General features: G+C 33.6%; 2 protein-coding genes across 6 annotated transcripts; one reads left to right on the forward strand and one right to left on the reverse strand.

Annotated features, from left to right (window-relative positions):
* The first annotated feature begins 2,206 nt into the window (after nt 1-2,206).
* LOC114188135 (protein FLUORESCENT IN BLUE LIGHT, chloroplastic-like) lies at nt 2,207-9,505 on the forward strand. 5 transcript variants are annotated; one of them, XR_003605381.2, is made up of 8 exons: nt 2,208-2,505; nt 2,603-2,656; nt 2,817-2,970; nt 5,165-5,274; nt 6,131-6,293; nt 6,544-6,867; nt 7,004-7,359; nt 9,154-9,505. XR_003605381.2 is itself a non-coding variant. In XM_028076681.2 (7 exons), exons 1-7 carry the CDS (start codon nt 2,284-2,286, stop codon nt 7,204-7,206), a joined length of 1,230 nt encoding a protein of 409 aa, XP_027932482.2. In that variant the 5' UTR covers nt 2,208-2,283; the 3' UTR covers nt 7,207-7,463. The 5 variants fall into 5 exon arrangements, 3 of the variants coding, with proteins under 3 accessions (XP_085530949.1, XP_027932482.2, XP_085530950.1); XR_003605380.2 differs by having other exon boundaries at nt 2,209-2,505; nt 9,160-9,505; XM_028076681.2 differs by lacking the exon at nt 9,154-9,505 and having other exon boundaries at nt 7,004-7,463.
* A 1,992-nt stretch (nt 9,506-11,497) lies between these two features.
* Nucleotides 11,498-17,294, reverse strand: LOC114187887 (potassium transporter 7-like). Its single transcript, XM_028076285.2, has 10 exons — nt 16,851-17,294; nt 15,898-16,126; nt 15,568-15,816; nt 15,314-15,364; nt 14,732-14,992; nt 14,322-14,374; nt 14,101-14,215; nt 13,759-14,013; nt 12,676-13,198; nt 11,498-12,426 (listed from the first exon to the last, which is right to left on the reverse strand). The coding sequence occupies exons 1-10, from the start codon at nt 17,100-17,102 to the stop codon at nt 11,892-11,894; spliced, it is 2,523 nt and encodes an 840-aa protein (XP_027932086.2). The 5' UTR covers nt 17,103-17,294; the 3' UTR covers nt 11,498-11,891.

Below are 17,294 nucleotides of genomic sequence, written 5' to 3' on the forward strand. Positions count from 1 at the left end.
CAAACGCTACAAAACGGACAATACCTCGGAAACGCGGTGATGGTTCCTAATGATGGTTGTCGGACGAACTTTGGACTGAATCGGAACATTGGCGCCCATCGTGGGGACGAACAACTCCCCTTCAACTTTCCTTGTCCTCAACTGGGGGCTTGTTCCAGTATACTTAATAAATTTCATATCGCTTAGGAGTCGAGGTCAATTGAAATTTAAATACTCCTACCAAACAAACAATACCTAAACAACGTAACAATTGTTCCTAACGATGACTGCCGGACGAACTTCGATCAAAATTGGAACAATAATATATTATTTTAATTTGATATTTGATATTAATATTTGATAATTTTGTTTAATTTAATTTATTAACACCATTTAAATTATTAACAAATGATGATGATAATACTTTCATTTCGTATTGAAGTTATTATTATTAGCAAAACAAATAACTATAAAGTAAAAAGGAGGTAAACTAGATCTTTAATAGTTTATCTACATTTGATTTATTGAATTCCAAGATTATTTTTTTGTTTATGAAGTTGAATATGATTTGAAACAGATGAATGAAATTTTTGTGGTTGAGTTAAATATTTGTAATTTATATACTAACTACAGTACATTTGGTTTGCATCATTCGAACATGTAATTGATTTAAATTATAAAATTTACGTCAAATTAACTAAAAATTTCACGTCAATAAGAATCAAATCTGTCGAAGAATCAATTCGACCTGTCTCTAAGCGTTACACACTCGCTCGGTTAATAAAAGAATGGATTTGATTGTAAAAAAATGTTGCAATTAGTACTTAAAATTGGTTAAAATTGATAAAATTTGTTGAATTTTTAGTTGGAGAATTTTTTGAGTAATTTTCTTTCCTTTTTTTTTCATATGTTAGTTAAACTTTATATTAATATATCGAGTAGGGATGTCAACGGGGCGGATAGGGTACAGGTAACAGGTAGTAGCTTCTCTGTACTCTACTCGCTAGATAAATATTTACCCCGTATCTGTACCCATATTCGTCGGGTATCCGTTATATGGGTACCTGCCTATTTTTTTTCATATCCACGACACGGATACCCGCGGGTATTTACAAAACATATTTAAAAAACAAATATTTAACCATAATTAGTGCTTAGATCAACAAGTCAACTTTCTCATATTGATTCTTGAAAAACAAACAAATAAAAAATCACTAACAATTTATATTGTAGTTTATTTTTGAATGAAATATTAAAGAAATTACTAACTTTCATCAATGTCCACATGTTACAACATTGTATAAAGTTTCATGTTGTTCAAATTTCATCTAGAAGAGTCGGAAAACATAAGGAGTTCATTAAAAATTTATAACAATCACTTAATTAAAATATTTAAGTAAAAATGTTAATTTCATTACCAATCACTTAATTAAAATATTTAAGTAAAAGTGTTAATTTCATTACATTCCCATGTTGGTCCATAACGAATCTTGGAGACACATTAATGTCTCCACCTCCACAATATCTGGAAGTAATATACTCTGATATAGGGGTAAGAATCTGATTACCATTATTTAATGAAAACTCATAATTTTTTTACTAATATATATATATATATATATATATATATATATATATATATATATATATATATATATATATATATATACATATATATATGAGAGTATTTTTCCGAATTAAAGTTTAGTGGGTACGGATATCCACAGATACGAATACTATGATATTCATATCCGCCCCATTAACATACGGGTATCACGGGTAGCGAATATCCATTTTTAATATTCGTTTTCTACCCGTTGCGGGTTTTATCCGCAGATACCCACGATTACAAATTTTTTTTACATCCCTACTAACTAATGATGCTTAAACCTGCATTTAATGCTTCTACAAAACACTGGTGTTTAATTAACTGATTATTCAAGCGATTACATTCATTATATAAGCTGTGACTTTAAGTTTAAATCATCTTTCTTTTAAAATTATAAAACCTCAGGCTATGAAAATTCAATTAAACGCTAAATATTTTTGGAGTTTTAAAACAAGAACATATATTTTTAAAATTGCACCAGATATTCTAGTTTGTTTTTTTCAGTGTAAGTAATAGCAATAACACAAGTAGTAGAAAGAAATTATATTTCTGTATTTGTAATAACGTTATAAAATTCTGCTATTATTCTCAGGAAAGTAACAATTTTTATCTTTATCACATCAAGGGATAAAAATCATACCTTAAAACAAGCTATCAGAAACTGAGTGATCTGGCTCTGCAGTTGTGAGGTGCCTATGGCTTCGTCTCTTTCATTTCCGATCCTCATTCCGTTCGCACTGGAATCCCCGTCGTGTGTGACGGTGCCGCATATGGCATTTTCCAAACCTCCGAAGCACCACCGTCCTTTGGTCAGAGGCGGAGTCACAGTTAGACCGCTTCATCGCCGCCTCAACTCCGCTACGCTGTTCCGGTGCTCTTCCGCCGCGGACGACGCTGTCATCACCCTTCACGTTGGGGTTTGTTCGACTTTGTCCTCCTCGCTTCATTTTTTTTTATAATTTTCTCAAACGGAATCAAATGTAGAAATTCAAATCCACTTCTCTCTCTTTCTAGGGAATGATGTGCGAAGGATGCGCTAATAGCGTCAAAAAGCTTTTAGAAAGCCGAGTAAGTGATAGTAGTAGCAGTCAGTCCTTATGTTGTTCTAATTTCAATTTTTCCATGTGTTACAATCACTAAACAGCATGCTGTTATAACTTCGAATGTAACCTAAGTTTATGTTCTTATCATGCGTTTGGTTGTGTTTAATGATTAATGGAGTGGACAGCCTCAAGTGTTGTCTGCTCGTGTAAATTTGGCATCAGAGATAGCAATTGTTTCGCCTGCACCTGAAGAAAAAACGGCACCAAATTATCTAAAGCAATTAGGGGAGGAACTTGCGGAGCATTTAACTACCTGTGGTTTTACATCTACCCTTCAAGGTGTGGTTTATCGTATTCTTATTGTTTCTATTTGTTTTCTTATGGGGCTCAATGTTGCAAATGTCACTGTATTTTTTATTTTTTTTATGAACTTTTATACAATATAGAAAAAAGGTAATATCTAACGTGGTGATGCTTGAGTCTATAGAGAGGGAAGGTACGTCCTAATCTTTAAGCAGAAACGAGAAAGCGATAAAAGAAAATCGAGTAAGAGAGATAATAGAGCCACAGATGAACAAAAATGTGGTAAAAATCAAATGAAATTATAACAGTATAATAACCCTTATAGACATCATAGGCATGTTATACAGATGAAATTTCTTGAAACCATACCTAACCTTGGAATTATACTAAAATTCTCCCATGAAACCACATTCAATTCAACATAGTGGAGTTAAACTCCCCACCCTGCTGCCCCTGCCGCAGCAGACCAAATGAAGATTGTTGGGAAGGTGCGAGAGAGGTGCATGCATATTTTCCTTTTCATGTACAATGCTTACACATTCTTTACCCCTGAGTTTATCACTCAATACATCTTTGTTGATATTTGTAAAATGAATAATTGAGTTCTTAAAATTGTGTACTTTGTTAAGCTGATTTTCCTACATATAATTATCCATGGCATGGGATTTGTATGTAAATTCATATTACTAATGGATATGTTTGTTAGTAATCTTAATTCTATAGAAGAAAGCAATGCGTTAAGAATGTGCTTTGGAAGGAATGTTACTCAAAATGGAAGTCAAGGAAAAGAAATTTGTGGGTAACATTATCCTATTTGTTGTTAGGCAATGAGTCTATTGGACCATTATTGTTATTTTCCGAAAAATCTGCTATTATGTTATATGCATATTTATAATAATTGCATATATTTAGGATTCCTAATTTATAATAATTGCATATATTTAGGATTCCTAATTTAGGTTGTAAAAATCAGGAATTAGGATCAATTATCATTAATAGTGGTATATGCTATGTATTATTTATGGAGATGAATAGAGAGTGAAGGGCAACTAAAAAAGAGGAGCCCTATTTCGTGACATTTGTTAGTAATATTAAGACATAAAATTAAATTGGCCAAAATTTGCAAATCCCCTTCTTGCCCTCTTGAGAACACTCACGTATTTTACCGCTTTTTACTCCATTGACCAACAATCCCTATTTGCCTTCCTACGCTATTTGGTACCAAAAATTTGTATCTTTTTTCTTCATTACCTCCAACCTCTTATCCTTTGGTAAATCTCTAAATCAAATCCCTTGATACATCTTCAATAGCTTCTCCCTCTGTTTATTCGCTAAATCAAATCTCTTAATACATCATCATCCGCTTGTCTCTCACCTCGCTTGTCTCTCACCTAAATCGCAATCAAATACCTAACTTGGGGACCTTACTTTCTTGTTCCCTAACCTCAATCCATTACCACTTGCCCCCTTTGTTAGTACATGTATCCTAGAGCACAAGCTTCTTGACCCTTAGAGGGGTAAACTCTAGTGTCATCAATGAAGACTTTGAACTTTGTCAATTCTCAAAACATGGAACATTTGTAATGGCATGCGTGTGACATTGTCCAACTCAAGCTTGAAGTGGATGACAAGGATGTGGAGCAAGGCGCATTGGCAACATATAGGGACTAGAGGCCATCTATCATTAGACTTTGATTATTGTGGTTATGGAAGAGACAGGGCGCATGAAGACATCGAAGATGTCCCCCTACTTGTGGTGGTCGAGGCACAACCACTAGGGTGAAGGAATTGCAATGACATTGTAGAGAGTGAAAGCATAGTGGTTGATGAGGGGAGGGGAATAGGTTTGAAAGGTAGATTGAAGGAGAAGATGTCCCCCTACTTGCGGTGGTCAAGGCACAACCACTAGGGTGAAGGAATTGCAATGACATTGTAGAGAGCGAAAGCATAGTGGTTGATGAGGAGAGGGGAATAGGTTTGAAAGGTAGATTGAAGGAGAATTGAAGCCACTCCGGTGTTGCTCTTGCCTTTTTGCTCATCCTTGCTTTTCACAACTACAATTCTTTGCTACCCCCCCGAAACCTTTACTTGTGGGTCAATTATTTTTTGCATTCAATTTTCAAATTATTTAAAATTTGTAAATTTTGTTATGTTTGAGCTTTGAAAACACCCCTTTTGTGTTTGTGTATGAGAATTTTGTGGCAAAGTTGAACCTTTTTTAATGATTCAGGAAAATTGGCTTGTCTTTCGTTAAAATTGGACAAGATTGTTCCACGCTTTGAATATACACTTGATGGGTCTTCTAAGGTTTCAACTTTGTTGCACTACTCAAAGTATAAGGTATGGTGGTGATTAATGATATTCTTGTTGCTATGTACTTTGAATCATTTTATCTAAGTTCTTCTTAATGTTAGTTTTAACTATAATTGTGTTTCTACACAATACCATGGACATTAATCGTCAAATATGGAAGTTTTAAGGTGAAATAGTCAGTTCAGTATAATAAGTATTGACATATTTCGTTTTTATCACAATAAGTAAAAAATTACACTTTTAGTTCAAAAACTTTAATTTTATTAATTTTGTTTGAATTCCCTTAATGATTAAGGTAATATGAACACATGTTCGTTTAATAATTGTCACGTGTGTTTATAAAAGAAAAAAGTTAGTGTTAATATGCACTTAACCTTGAAGGAACCTTTGCCTTTTGTTTTGTAAATTTAAAATACTTTGTGCTTCTTTCAAAGTTAATTGCATATCAACATTAACTTCGCTTTAATAAATACACATAACAATTACTAAAGACCAAACATATGTTAAATTACCTTAACCATTAATGAAGTTCACACAAAGTTAACGAAAGTTTTTGTACTGAGATAATAATTCTTTTTTATTGTATTAAGAACGAAATATGTCAATACTTGCTGCACTGAATTGACTATTTACCCTAGTGTTAAAATAATGTCGTATTTTTAAATATTGAAGTTTAAAGTTTATGATCTTCTATTTAAAATGACTTTATTGGAAAAATTCACAACCATGGATATTGTTTTGTACATTGAGTCCCTCTTTGTTGGTCACTTTTGTATGTTGGGATTATGCTTATTGTTTCTCTACATCCTGTCAGTTCCCAGTTTCTTCTGTCTTGTGGCATTTTTCTCTATTGACTTTTGAGTAAAATCGTTTGCCTTGCTAGGAAGACATGCACCAAAGGTTCCCATCACTAATAGTTGTAGCGAGCAATATTTTGATGTTCGCTATGCCTAATACAGCTTTGGCTGAAACTTGTGAGGCTGATAACTCTTTTTTCAATATGCCTATATTGCTAGCGGTAGCCCTCATCGGAGCCACAGTTGGAGGTAAGGTAGCGAGATTCGTTTGTACATTATACTAGCTTGTTATATGTGTTTTCTATTCCAAGGACTTCAAAAGTGGAACTTCATTTAGTTGCAAGATGTTTGCAGAAATGACTTTTGTTTGTTGCATACTGAAATATGTTTTGTATGCAACTACAAATCATTAAATGCACGAGACTCATTTGAAAGTTAAGAGGCTAGGCAACGTGAGGCATGAGTACATCATGAAAGCTTAATTTTTATTTGTCTTTAGGGTTGCTTGCTCGGCAAAGAAGAAATGAATTACAACGGGTAAACGAGCAATTAATCCAAATCAATGCAGCATTAAGGAAGCAAGCCAAAATCGAGTCTTATGCTCCTAGCTTGAGTTATGCTCCCATTGGTGGTGGTAGGATACCTGATAATGAAATTATTGTTGACCCAAAGAAGCAAGAATTAATTTCTAAGTTGAAAAATGGAAAGAACTTTTTAAGGAATCAACAGTTGGATAAAGCATTCATAGAGTTTAAGAATGCACTTCAGCTTGCTCAGAATCTAAAGGATCCTATCGAAGAAAAAAAGGCTGCCAGAGGTCTAGGTTTGTTATCTTTCCTATCTTGCTTATGAGTCAGAGGGCTTCCTACGTTATCACTTTGTTTGTTGTGTGCGTGTGTTAGATGGATGAAGGATTTTACATGGTGCTCCATGAATACAATTGAAATATTGCATTACAGGAGCTTCATTGCAAAGACAAGGAAAATATCGAGATGCTATAAAATACCATTCCATGGTTTTGGCCATCTCTGAACGAGAAGGGGAGGACTCAGGGAATACAGAGGCATTTGGGGCAATTGCTGATTGTTACACTGAGCTTGGAGAGCTTGAGAAAGCAGGCCATTTCTATGACAAGTATATTGCAAGACTAGAAAAGGACTAAGATGACATGTTTCATGCGGATTTTCTTTTTTCTTTCTGATCCACCCTATTTGAAGTGATTGATTTTTTTGATCGAAAATGCGTAAATGGACTTTTTGAGACTTCGGCGAAAAGGATATAGCATGTTTCCAAGAATGAAATATTAGTCCTTAAGGTGAGATTGGTTATATATTAGATTAGATTGTTCTTATTTGCATTTTTATTTTGTTATGGATATCACTTGAACTTAATGTTAGTAGATAGTTTTATAATTTCAAAGATATTGTTTGAATTTGATGTTTGAATGCTTAATATATTATCTTTAGGTGTTCTTGAGTTGAATTGAATTTAATGCATGTTATATGATTTATACAGCAGGTATTAATTGATTGCATATTACGTAGGGATATTTTTGTATTGCTAGTCAGTTATATGAATTCTTTAGATAATTTTCAAGCTTTTCCTCAGATTTATCAATGGATTAATCTGTTGGTAATATACCAATACAGTAGTTCATGGATAGAAGTGTCAAAATAGGTTCAAATTAGTGAGCCAACCTAATTTCACCCACAGGTTTGAGCACGGTTGGATTGGGAAAAAAATCTAGTTTTTTAAATTAGGCCAAATTGAACCTGTCGGTTTAGAGCTAGGTTGAAGGTGAGTTGATCTGTTACTCACCGATAATAATCCTTTATCATTTTGTCATTTTTTCATCACTTTTCTTATACTTATTTACTACTTCTAATTATATAGGTTGGTAATATGATCTTTTTGAATATTATAATGCTATTGAATAATATTTGAATAGTTTGAATGTTTGATTCATGTAAGTTGAGTTAGGTTGGAAAAAAAATCTAGTTTTTTAAATGTAGGTTAAAGTTCACTTCTTAATATGGTATCAAAGTCATGGGTAAAACCTATCCTAACAAGATTTGTTATTTGTTGGGCTTATCGTGCCACCCGCTGTCGGGCTGCTATCGAACCGTCTATTAATATCTAGTCTTATGCTCGAGATGTATATACCTCGGTGTGAGGGAGGGTGTTGGAGATCTCACATCGACTAGAAATAAAATGAGTTTATAATATATAAGTGGGTGCAAATCTCACCTTACAAGTCAGTTTGGAGGGTTGAGCTAGGCTTAAAGTTCACTTCTTAACATGGTATCACAACCATGAGTTAGAGCCTATCTTAGCAAAATTTGTTGTTTCTCGGGTTTATTGTTCCAGCCGCTACTGAATCACCCAATAATGTCTAGTTTTACGCTCGATATATATATATATATATATATATATATATATATATATATATATATATATATATTGACTAAAAGATAAGATCAATTCATAATATATAAGTGAGTGTAAATCTCATCTTACAAGTCGGATTTTGTGAGATGGAATTACACTAGTCTACTTTTTAACCAATCCACTGTAATAAATAAAATATATAAAACAAGATGGAAAAACAAAGCATGCTTAAGTGAGTTACCCTAGCTAACGAACTAACTTGTAATGGGTTGAATAGTATTACAAAATTTCTGGCCTACTAAAAAGTGAGTCCAGTTGAGATAATTCATTTTTAACTTAATCCATAGTGAGCTAACCCATGAGTAGGATGAATTGACTTCCATGAAATAATTTGTCGGTAAATTTACTCATTGAAGAAACCAAATATTGATTTTTCATGTAGTGTTGGTTTGCGTGCTTGTTAGAAGACAGTGTGAGAAATAAGAGTTTCTAGATATTTGACTTAAAACTAACTTTGCATCTCTAGTATTGTTAACTAATAGCCATGCTCCTGCAAATGGTTATACCTACCTTCTAATGGTAATATACGTTCACTTAAATATGAATCACACAATAAAAAACTTAAATCTGAAATATGATCATGTTCTTCGCTTGGCAATCATTATGCATTTTGAATACTATACTACTATAATTTTATTTACTTAATCCTTGGTGGACTAAGTGGCAGATAAAGAAGATAGCAACTGAAGCAGTTATTTCTTCAGCATATAAATGCAGAAGAGTGGCTACATGGACTCAACGATGTCTCTTTTAACGAACTAGGCTGTTATCAAATCTTATATCCTCGGTTCTTCAGATATACAAGACAGGTTTATATCAAGTATGTATTGTCAATAGCGATGATGCCCTGTGTGTGGGAGATTTGTCAATGCACAAATCTATAATTAGTAATCCTGTAGTTATCCAGAATTCCACTTTATGCTATGTTGTTTGAGATTTTTGTATGATACTTGCAGCATTTTTTGTTTGACAAATGCTAATCTACATCTTGGCAATGAAGAACTCAATGTGAAGATTTCCATAGCATAGCATAATTGAGAATTAAAAGCAGAGTATACACTGGATGAATAATGGAAGGAACAATCAACTTTGCAGTCTCTAGTCATGAAACACAATTTCTGTTTATTCTCGTGGCTCACATACACTATCTTTGGTCACATATTGAAAAGAGTGGAAAGTACCAAAAAACAAAATTCACTAAACTTTTCGTATTAGAAGTAGTAAACACAATCATATTAGTTTTCCGAAAAACTTAATTGATTCATTAGTGTCTTAAAGATTGAAAGTTAAAAAGATTATAAATATCACAATCGATGGGTTGTTAATTTTGGAAAAATTCTTTCGTTGATAACATTCTATAAAACTAAATGGATGTAGATAATAATGAATAATCAAAATCAAGGAATTTTTAAATTTGAAAAAAATCTTTTGCTAGTAATATGTGTTTGTGTGTGTGTAAATATACTTTTCATGTTAATATTGTAATATTTATTAATTGTCACACTTTTATGTTCTTAATAGCATAAATCAGGACTAAATTTCTTTTATATAAAAGAGTATAATGAGAAAATGAAGAAACATAAAAGATATTTAAATTGGAAACATAATTGATTACGTATCTGGATCCATCGTACTTTAAGACATCGGATTATGCTTTACTTAAACTTTTTTTTAAAATTATTAATTACTATACTAATTAAATCAAGGTCAACATTGTAGAATGTATTACTTTCTCTTTACATCATTATGAAAGAGACAAAATTCTCAACCTTTTCCTTCTTTATTAAATCTTAGTGCCACTGATACTAAAAGATATAATTGAGATTTGTCCTTTTTACTTGGTAAACATTAAATCAAATAAAAAAAATACACTTTAAAATTTATGTTCACTTCAAAGTTTCTTTTACATAAACTAAAATTTATTTACAAAAATTTATGTTAATATAAAAATTATGATATACTTGTTTATAATATGATTTTAGGGTTCTCTACTTTTTACTTGTTTATAATATGATTTTAGGGTTTTTTACTTTTTACTTTTCTGCATATACATTAATATTGAGTTTTCAGGATAATGTATATTAACATTTATGATGTACAAATGTGATTGTTAAGTCGATATGTTTATTTGTTTTGTTTATTTTACAAATAATAAAATAGAATATGTACTAGATACGTCACATATGAATATTGAAAAATGTATAATAATTCTTAAAAACATAATAAATATATGATTGTTATTATGTGAATCCAAATTTAAATCTTAGTAGTTAATGTTAATGACCAAAATTTATAATAAAAATTATTTTAGTTACCAATTTAGGGACCAATTATAATTTTTTGAATTATTTTAGTTGCTAATAATGTTTAATTTATAAATTGATACCTAAATTGATCACTATAGTGACTAATTATTTTGTCACTAAAATTAATCATTATTCAAACATTTTATTGTAGTCGACTACAACTTTATAAATTAGATACTTTATTGATAAATATTGATAAAATATTCTAAAATATCAGACACGTGATCTAAGTTGAACTAAGTTGAAATATCGGTACATCATATATTAAAACTAACTTTGAAAGTTATAGATATGAGTATTTTCATTTTTATTAACTTATACCGGAAGTTATAGATACAAGTATTTTCTACTATTACATAGACTAATAGTTTGCCAAAATATAATATAACTGTGAATTATATTTATAAGAAATGAAAATAGGTCATGAATTATATTTATATTTAATAATATTAGTTTTGGCTGAGGGAGCATGGAGTATTTGAAAAAATAAAGAAAAACCACCCGCACAATCAATTATAAGAGTTCCATATTAATTCTATTAATAAAAAACACTTCATATTAAGATAAATTTAGAAACATACCTTCTTTTCGTGATGAAAGTGCACAAGTGTCTTAATTCCTACTCGTAAAGCTTATATCTTCTGTATTGCGAATTTAGTATATTAAATACCAAAAAGGGTAAGACCCTTGATGAGAAAATTTTCAAATAAAAAAAATAAATATGATCTCATTTGTGTTTATCAGAGTTGGGAAGGTGGACAACAAACTAAGGCTGTAGAAAGAAAAAGAAGAGCAACGAAATGTCTCTGTACAATACTCGGTGTCCATGGTTCTTGCATTTAGGTGGAATTTGACACATTCACAAAAGTGTAAGGATGTGTAGTTTATAATATTTTCTTTTTGGTATCAGCCTTTTTTTCCAATCTCATATGTGCAGATGGCGAACCCACAACCAAACATACCTCAGGTCAACTTCTGGTTTGTTGCGCTGGATCCAACATTTTAGACCTTTCCGATGCCCACTCACACTAATATCAAACTGTAGTTTTCAAGAATATTGCCATTTGTTTTATTTGGGCTGCAAAATTGATTTTCAAACCATGTAAGTCATGCTAACTTGCATAAGATTTGAGTGTGGTACACTTAAAGTCGTGATTCCCCTTCTGCAGTTCTTTCTCAAAAAAGCATAAAAATAGTTGATTGCTAACTTCTTGATAAACCACGAGTCCTTCCTTGCTCTTATATCACCGTGACCCAGAAGATAAACAACACCAGATTCTTTAGCCTTGTGAATAAAAGATAACTCGCTCTCAAGGCTCTGCTCGGCGTCACACACACTGGGGTCAGGAAATTCGGAGCTTATCACCTCTGATGTGCTTGCTTCTAAAACGGGGTTGCTTGTATCCTTATAATCAGCGAGAAGAGGAACACCAAGTGAGTAAACACTCCCATTGGGACCTATGAGAACCCTAGAACGAGGGTACTCATCCTCTGAATCAGAATCATCATCCCCATCACTCTCCAATGACCTCTCCTGAGCTTCACGACGAATAAACTTCTCTAGGCTCTCAATCAGCAGCTGCTCAAAAGTCTGGTGATTTTCTTTCCGAACATCTTTGTAACCATACCTGTTGACAAACACTCAGACAAAGACATTTGTTATTAATAAGATAAAATACATTATTTCACCAAAGATCCTTGATAAGATGCTCAGAAAGTGTTTTTAAAAGTAATATCTAGGGCCTCATTTTCACAATCAATTCGACTTTTCACTAGACCGCCACTTTTTAATGAATATAAAAGGTTCACATCTCCATTCTCCGCCACAGATCAAAATACCTCCCAAATCACAAATGTAAAATAATAAAGCTAGTTACCTGGCAATACAACGAAATATATGGTAGCTTTTGGGGCAGACTCGCCGAAAAAGGAACCTTTCACTTTGCGGTACCATAGGAACAGGAACATACTTGATACTCACAAATATGATCATAGAATGTATTGCGGGAAGTGTGGTCAGAAAATGGCCAAAAATTGCAGGTATTCCTTTGACCAACTCATTATAAAGCAAACCAATCCCAGGAGCTCGTATTGTCCCAAGATTACAACCTAATTCTCTCATCAAATCTGTTGACAGCTTTCGCTTGACTTCAGTTTCATACTTGAGATTGCTTCCATAATTCCATATATACATTACAAGAAACATGATTATGGCAAAGACCAATATAATCCAGCTTCCATCTGTCACACTCCACAGGACAGATGAAAAAAAAGTTAACTCCAATCCCAAGAAGACTACCCCGAAACTAAGCACTATGATGATGTGTAACCGCCATATAAGTAGCATAACAAGGGTTACTAAAATAGTGGTCATCATCATCACCCCGAGCTCAGCAATGCCTGAAAGGGGACAAGGAACAAGCTCAATACAAACACATTACTATAACATAATAACAATGAACTAAGCTCAGTGCCTTAAAGCTAAACTCTCCACCAGTCCACACCTCCCTATCTAGCTTGAACAATCAAATTATTATCAAATAGGATCAAAACTTTTATAAACTCGAATGATTTTTCTCAAATTTAACAAAAATATATGACCACAGCCGCCATTTAAAGAGCAATAAAATGACAAGATTTAGGGTTGTGGATTTTTCTAAGCAAATTGCCCCCACCTACCCAAGGCTCCAGTTGTGTATTGTATTATTTCTCAACTGTAGTTGAGAACATTCAAAAGAAATATTAAGGACTATATATAAATAAATAAATACTAGGTGAGCAGTTTAATGCCTTTCAAAATAATAATATAAATATAAGGTCCTGATGCAAACAATTCTATTGAGATAGTTCATACCAACAAAATTGTGATATTAACATTACTACCAAGTTACAATTTGACTGTTACTTGAAAATGGCTGATGTTTTACCAAAAATTAAAACAGAATGAATAAGTTCATTACCGTAGGCATTTCCAATCTCATCAATGCTAGATATAGTGCAGACAAGCACCAGGGAAAGACCCAAGAGGAACCAGTTTATGACGGGGATATAGATCTGGCCCATAAATTTCCGAGAAGTATGAATAATTTTAAGACGAGGGAAACAACCAAGTGCAGTTGATTGCTTTATACATGAAAATGTTGCTGTTGTCATAGCCCGACTAGCAATAAGTGCAGCCACGTTGGCAATAAGGAAAATTGGCCAGAACGCACCACCTGCATACAGAGAATATCCTTACTTGAAGAACACGTAAAACACAAAGCCAACACATGGTAGTAAGGAGTAATATTATCAACACTTACTCGGAACAGAAGAAAAAAAGACTTGACCAGCATCAGCATGGTTTTCCATAAGGTATGCAGCTTGACCCAAATAACCCAATATTAGGCACGGCAAAACAAGGAAGACAAATGAAAGCTGCAAATTGGAACCATCAGCTTCGCCAGCATATTAGTTCACCGACACACAAAGCAAATAAAAGAAGCATGACTAACAAATAAATATGACAGATAAAATTTATTACCTGAACTGATCGGACAGAAAAGTGGCAAAGATCTGCAAACATGGCCTCAGAACCTGCAACATGATAACAGTCATTAAATATGTTTGCAGTTGAATAGGTTGTGCATATGCCAGCAAAAGATTCATCTGTCTAGTAATTTTACCACATTAAAATATTAAGTTGCCATGGGCTGGAAGGGATTACAGTGATAGAACGAGTTAATTAATAACCTCAAAATTCGAACTATTTCTCCTCAGATAATAGCAGCAAACACTAAATGAAAACCCATGCACTGATCATCAAAATTTCTGACAACAAATTGTCCTTAAAACAAATAAAAACAGACCAGTAGAACCAAATTTACACATGACAAGTCAAAAGTACAGTACTATTGCATTTGTAGTATCAAGATCTTGAGCGTATGTATTTACCAGTTGCACTCAGTAGGCAACCCCCAAGAGAATACCACGCTTTGGTTGAGTTCCTTTTGAAGAAGTAGTAGATATGAATAGGATTAAATGCCCTTAAGACACTATTGTCATACTTCAGAAGATTGTATATCCCAATGCCGGCAAGAGAACAAAACCATAAGAACAAAGCAGGTCCTACTGCAAGTCCCACTTTACTTGTTCCATACTTTTGTACACTGAACAAAATGATAAGGCAGGCAACTGAAATCATCACCACTTCATCTGCATAGACGAAAATGAAAAAAAAAGGTTTCAAGCAACTATACACATGACTACAACAAAAAGACATAAACTAGCTTAAAGTTATGCCCAACTCAACAACACATGCCATAAAAAATTACATGAAAAAATGCTTTCTAATCTCTCAAACCAAGTGGATAGATAGCACTACTGATATTATGTTAAGCTTACATGATCAGCCAAAGAAGAAAAGATGAAAAGGTCTAAACTGAAAACTTCGGGCATGTCTACGGACACCAACTACAAATCAAGTAATTAATAACTGTTACATATAATAGAGTTCATTAATAGGTTACATAATACCTTTCTCGATAACCTCTACCCCAACTTTTAAACCGCCAACAGATGACAGTACTGCAACAAAGAAAAGATAGAAAGAAAATTATTGTAAACTAAACAGTAGATAGGTTAATGAAAACAATAGTTGGTCATGAATACTAGCAACAACATATCATTATATCAATGCATATATGGTATTGACATCATTGTGAACACGTTGTGACCAAAGAAAGTCTGAAGAAATTACAGGTATAAATGAAGTATGAACAGTAAAAAACCTGACATTGCCGGTGTAACAACACCATTAGCAATCACCATGGAAGTACCAATAAGAACTAATATTAGTAGAATCTTCTTCAGAGTCAGAGAATTCTCAAGTCTTTCCTTGATTTTTAATGACCTTTCAAGCTCGGGGGATGGCACCTTAAGCCTAAAGCTTGATATACGGGCATCTGATGGTAACTGATTGGGGAGAAGACTAACCTTAGCATGACGACAGATCAACGAGTACAAGGCAAAAGTACCACCTGCAATGGTTCCAGAACAAATATTATTTTGAGGATGTTCGTACCACAAGCTTTACTTTAGAACATGTACTTATAATATACCTTCACCACCATCATTGGCCCACAGAACCACCAGGACATACTTCAATAAGGGAATCAAGATTAATGTGTACAAGACAAGTGATAAAGCTCCAAGAATGTCTTCATTTCCATTAATAGGGGCCTTTCTAAACATAACACTGAAGGTATACAAGGGACTTGTTCCAACGTCACCAAAGACTACACCAAGCGTCTGAATAGCTAATACAATTTTCTTACCCACATTGATGTCCTGCAATGATATATAACGAAGACAAAAAGCCAAAATTACTAATATACATAATATCATGATGAATAGTAAGACATTTTAAGGGACGGAACCACATGCCGGTGTACAAGTAGAATACATCAGTCAATCACAAACTAAAGTTCCGAGAATCCGGAAACTAAACAAAAGGAACAACACCCAAAGCTTAAGGCCAAAATTCACATAATCCATAAACTTAACAAGAAAAACAACACACATACCTATAAAAGAAGAAGGACAACAACAAATATAAGCATCTCCTAGACAATAAATGCTATAAATAGTAAGATCGTCATTGAGGTTGCAATGCACACAACAATTTGGTTGTATCGGGATTCCAGGAGCTACTTTGTTTAATTTTCAACATCCACGTTAAACATTCAGTCGTTGTCCGTGAATGCAGACAGCAGGTTGAATCATGTATTCCACATCTATTTCCTTCCACTTTTTTTCCATTCGTGGAGCAGGTCATAACACTAAATTAACAATCACAGTTCACAAGGTCCCACAGGGAGATAGAGAAAATTTAAGGTCAATATAAATATATATCCTATATAAATTTCAACCTACCGACTAAAAAAAACTTAAACTACACAATTAAGAAATAACCTGCCATGATCACTTCATGCGACATAACCGCGCACTTAAAATTTGCAATTCCTTTGAATTATTATAAGATAATAATAAAAAGCAGAAAAAGGAAAGAGACCTCATAGTCACTTCTGTGAGCACCGGGAACTTCAAGAGCCTCCACGTCGAATGAATCGATTCGAGGACCAGTGCGGATGAGTCTCTGCTCCGCGTTGTCCTCTTCCTCGTCGGAATCAACGACGGCAGCTTGGCGTCCAAATCTCGAATCCGCGTCGAAGTTCTCCAAATCGGAGTCGTCGTCGTCATCCTGGATAACCCAGCGCGATTCGGTGGAGTCCAAGGACGTTCCGCGATTGATCTCGTCGGCCATGTGGTTAGCCAGATGCGGAAAATGGAGATTAGGGTTTCACATGGAGAAATGGGTGAATTTCAGGAAGAGGGTTTTGGCATGAATTGGACATAACACTGTATGAAGGGACTGTGCTTCCATGCCATTCTTTTCCGCAACAACACAAGGTGGTGGTGCTGATCACGCGTGAGTGAGAGAGAGTGATACCAATGC

The sequence above is a fragment of the Vigna unguiculata genome, chromosome 6 (assembly GCF_037176805.1).
Source record: "Vigna unguiculata cultivar grain cowpea cultivar isolate G323 ecotype 2 chromosome 6, ASM3717680v1, whole genome shotgun sequence".
In the NCBI taxonomy this organism is placed as follows: domain Eukaryota; kingdom Viridiplantae; phylum Streptophyta; class Magnoliopsida; order Fabales; family Fabaceae; genus Vigna; species Vigna unguiculata.

Coding starts and splice junctions, on each gene's coding strand:
- LOC114187887 (XM_028076285.2), bottom strand. CDS start 17,102: ATGGCCGACGAGATCAATCGCGGAACGTCCTTGGACTCCACCGAATCG. Junction 15,817..15,897: donor GGCCAATGATGGTGGTGAAG/GTATATTATAAG, acceptor GAACCATTGCAG/GTGGTACTTTTGCCTTGTAC. Junction 14,014..14,100: donor CTTTTTTTCTTCTGTTCCGA/GTAAGTGTTGAT, acceptor CTCTGTATGCAG/GTGGTGCGTTCTGGCCAATT.
- LOC114188135 (XM_028076681.2), top strand. CDS start 2,284: ATGGCTTCGTCTCTTTCATTTCCGATCCTCATTCCGTTCGCACTGGAA. Junction 5,275..6,130: donor TGCACTACTCAAAGTATAAG/GTATGGTGGTGA, acceptor TTGCCTTGCTAG/GAAGACATGCACCAAAGGTT. Junction 6,294..6,543: donor CATCGGAGCCACAGTTGGAG/GTAAGGTAGCGA, acceptor ATTTGTCTTTAG/GGTTGCTTGCTCGGCAAAGA.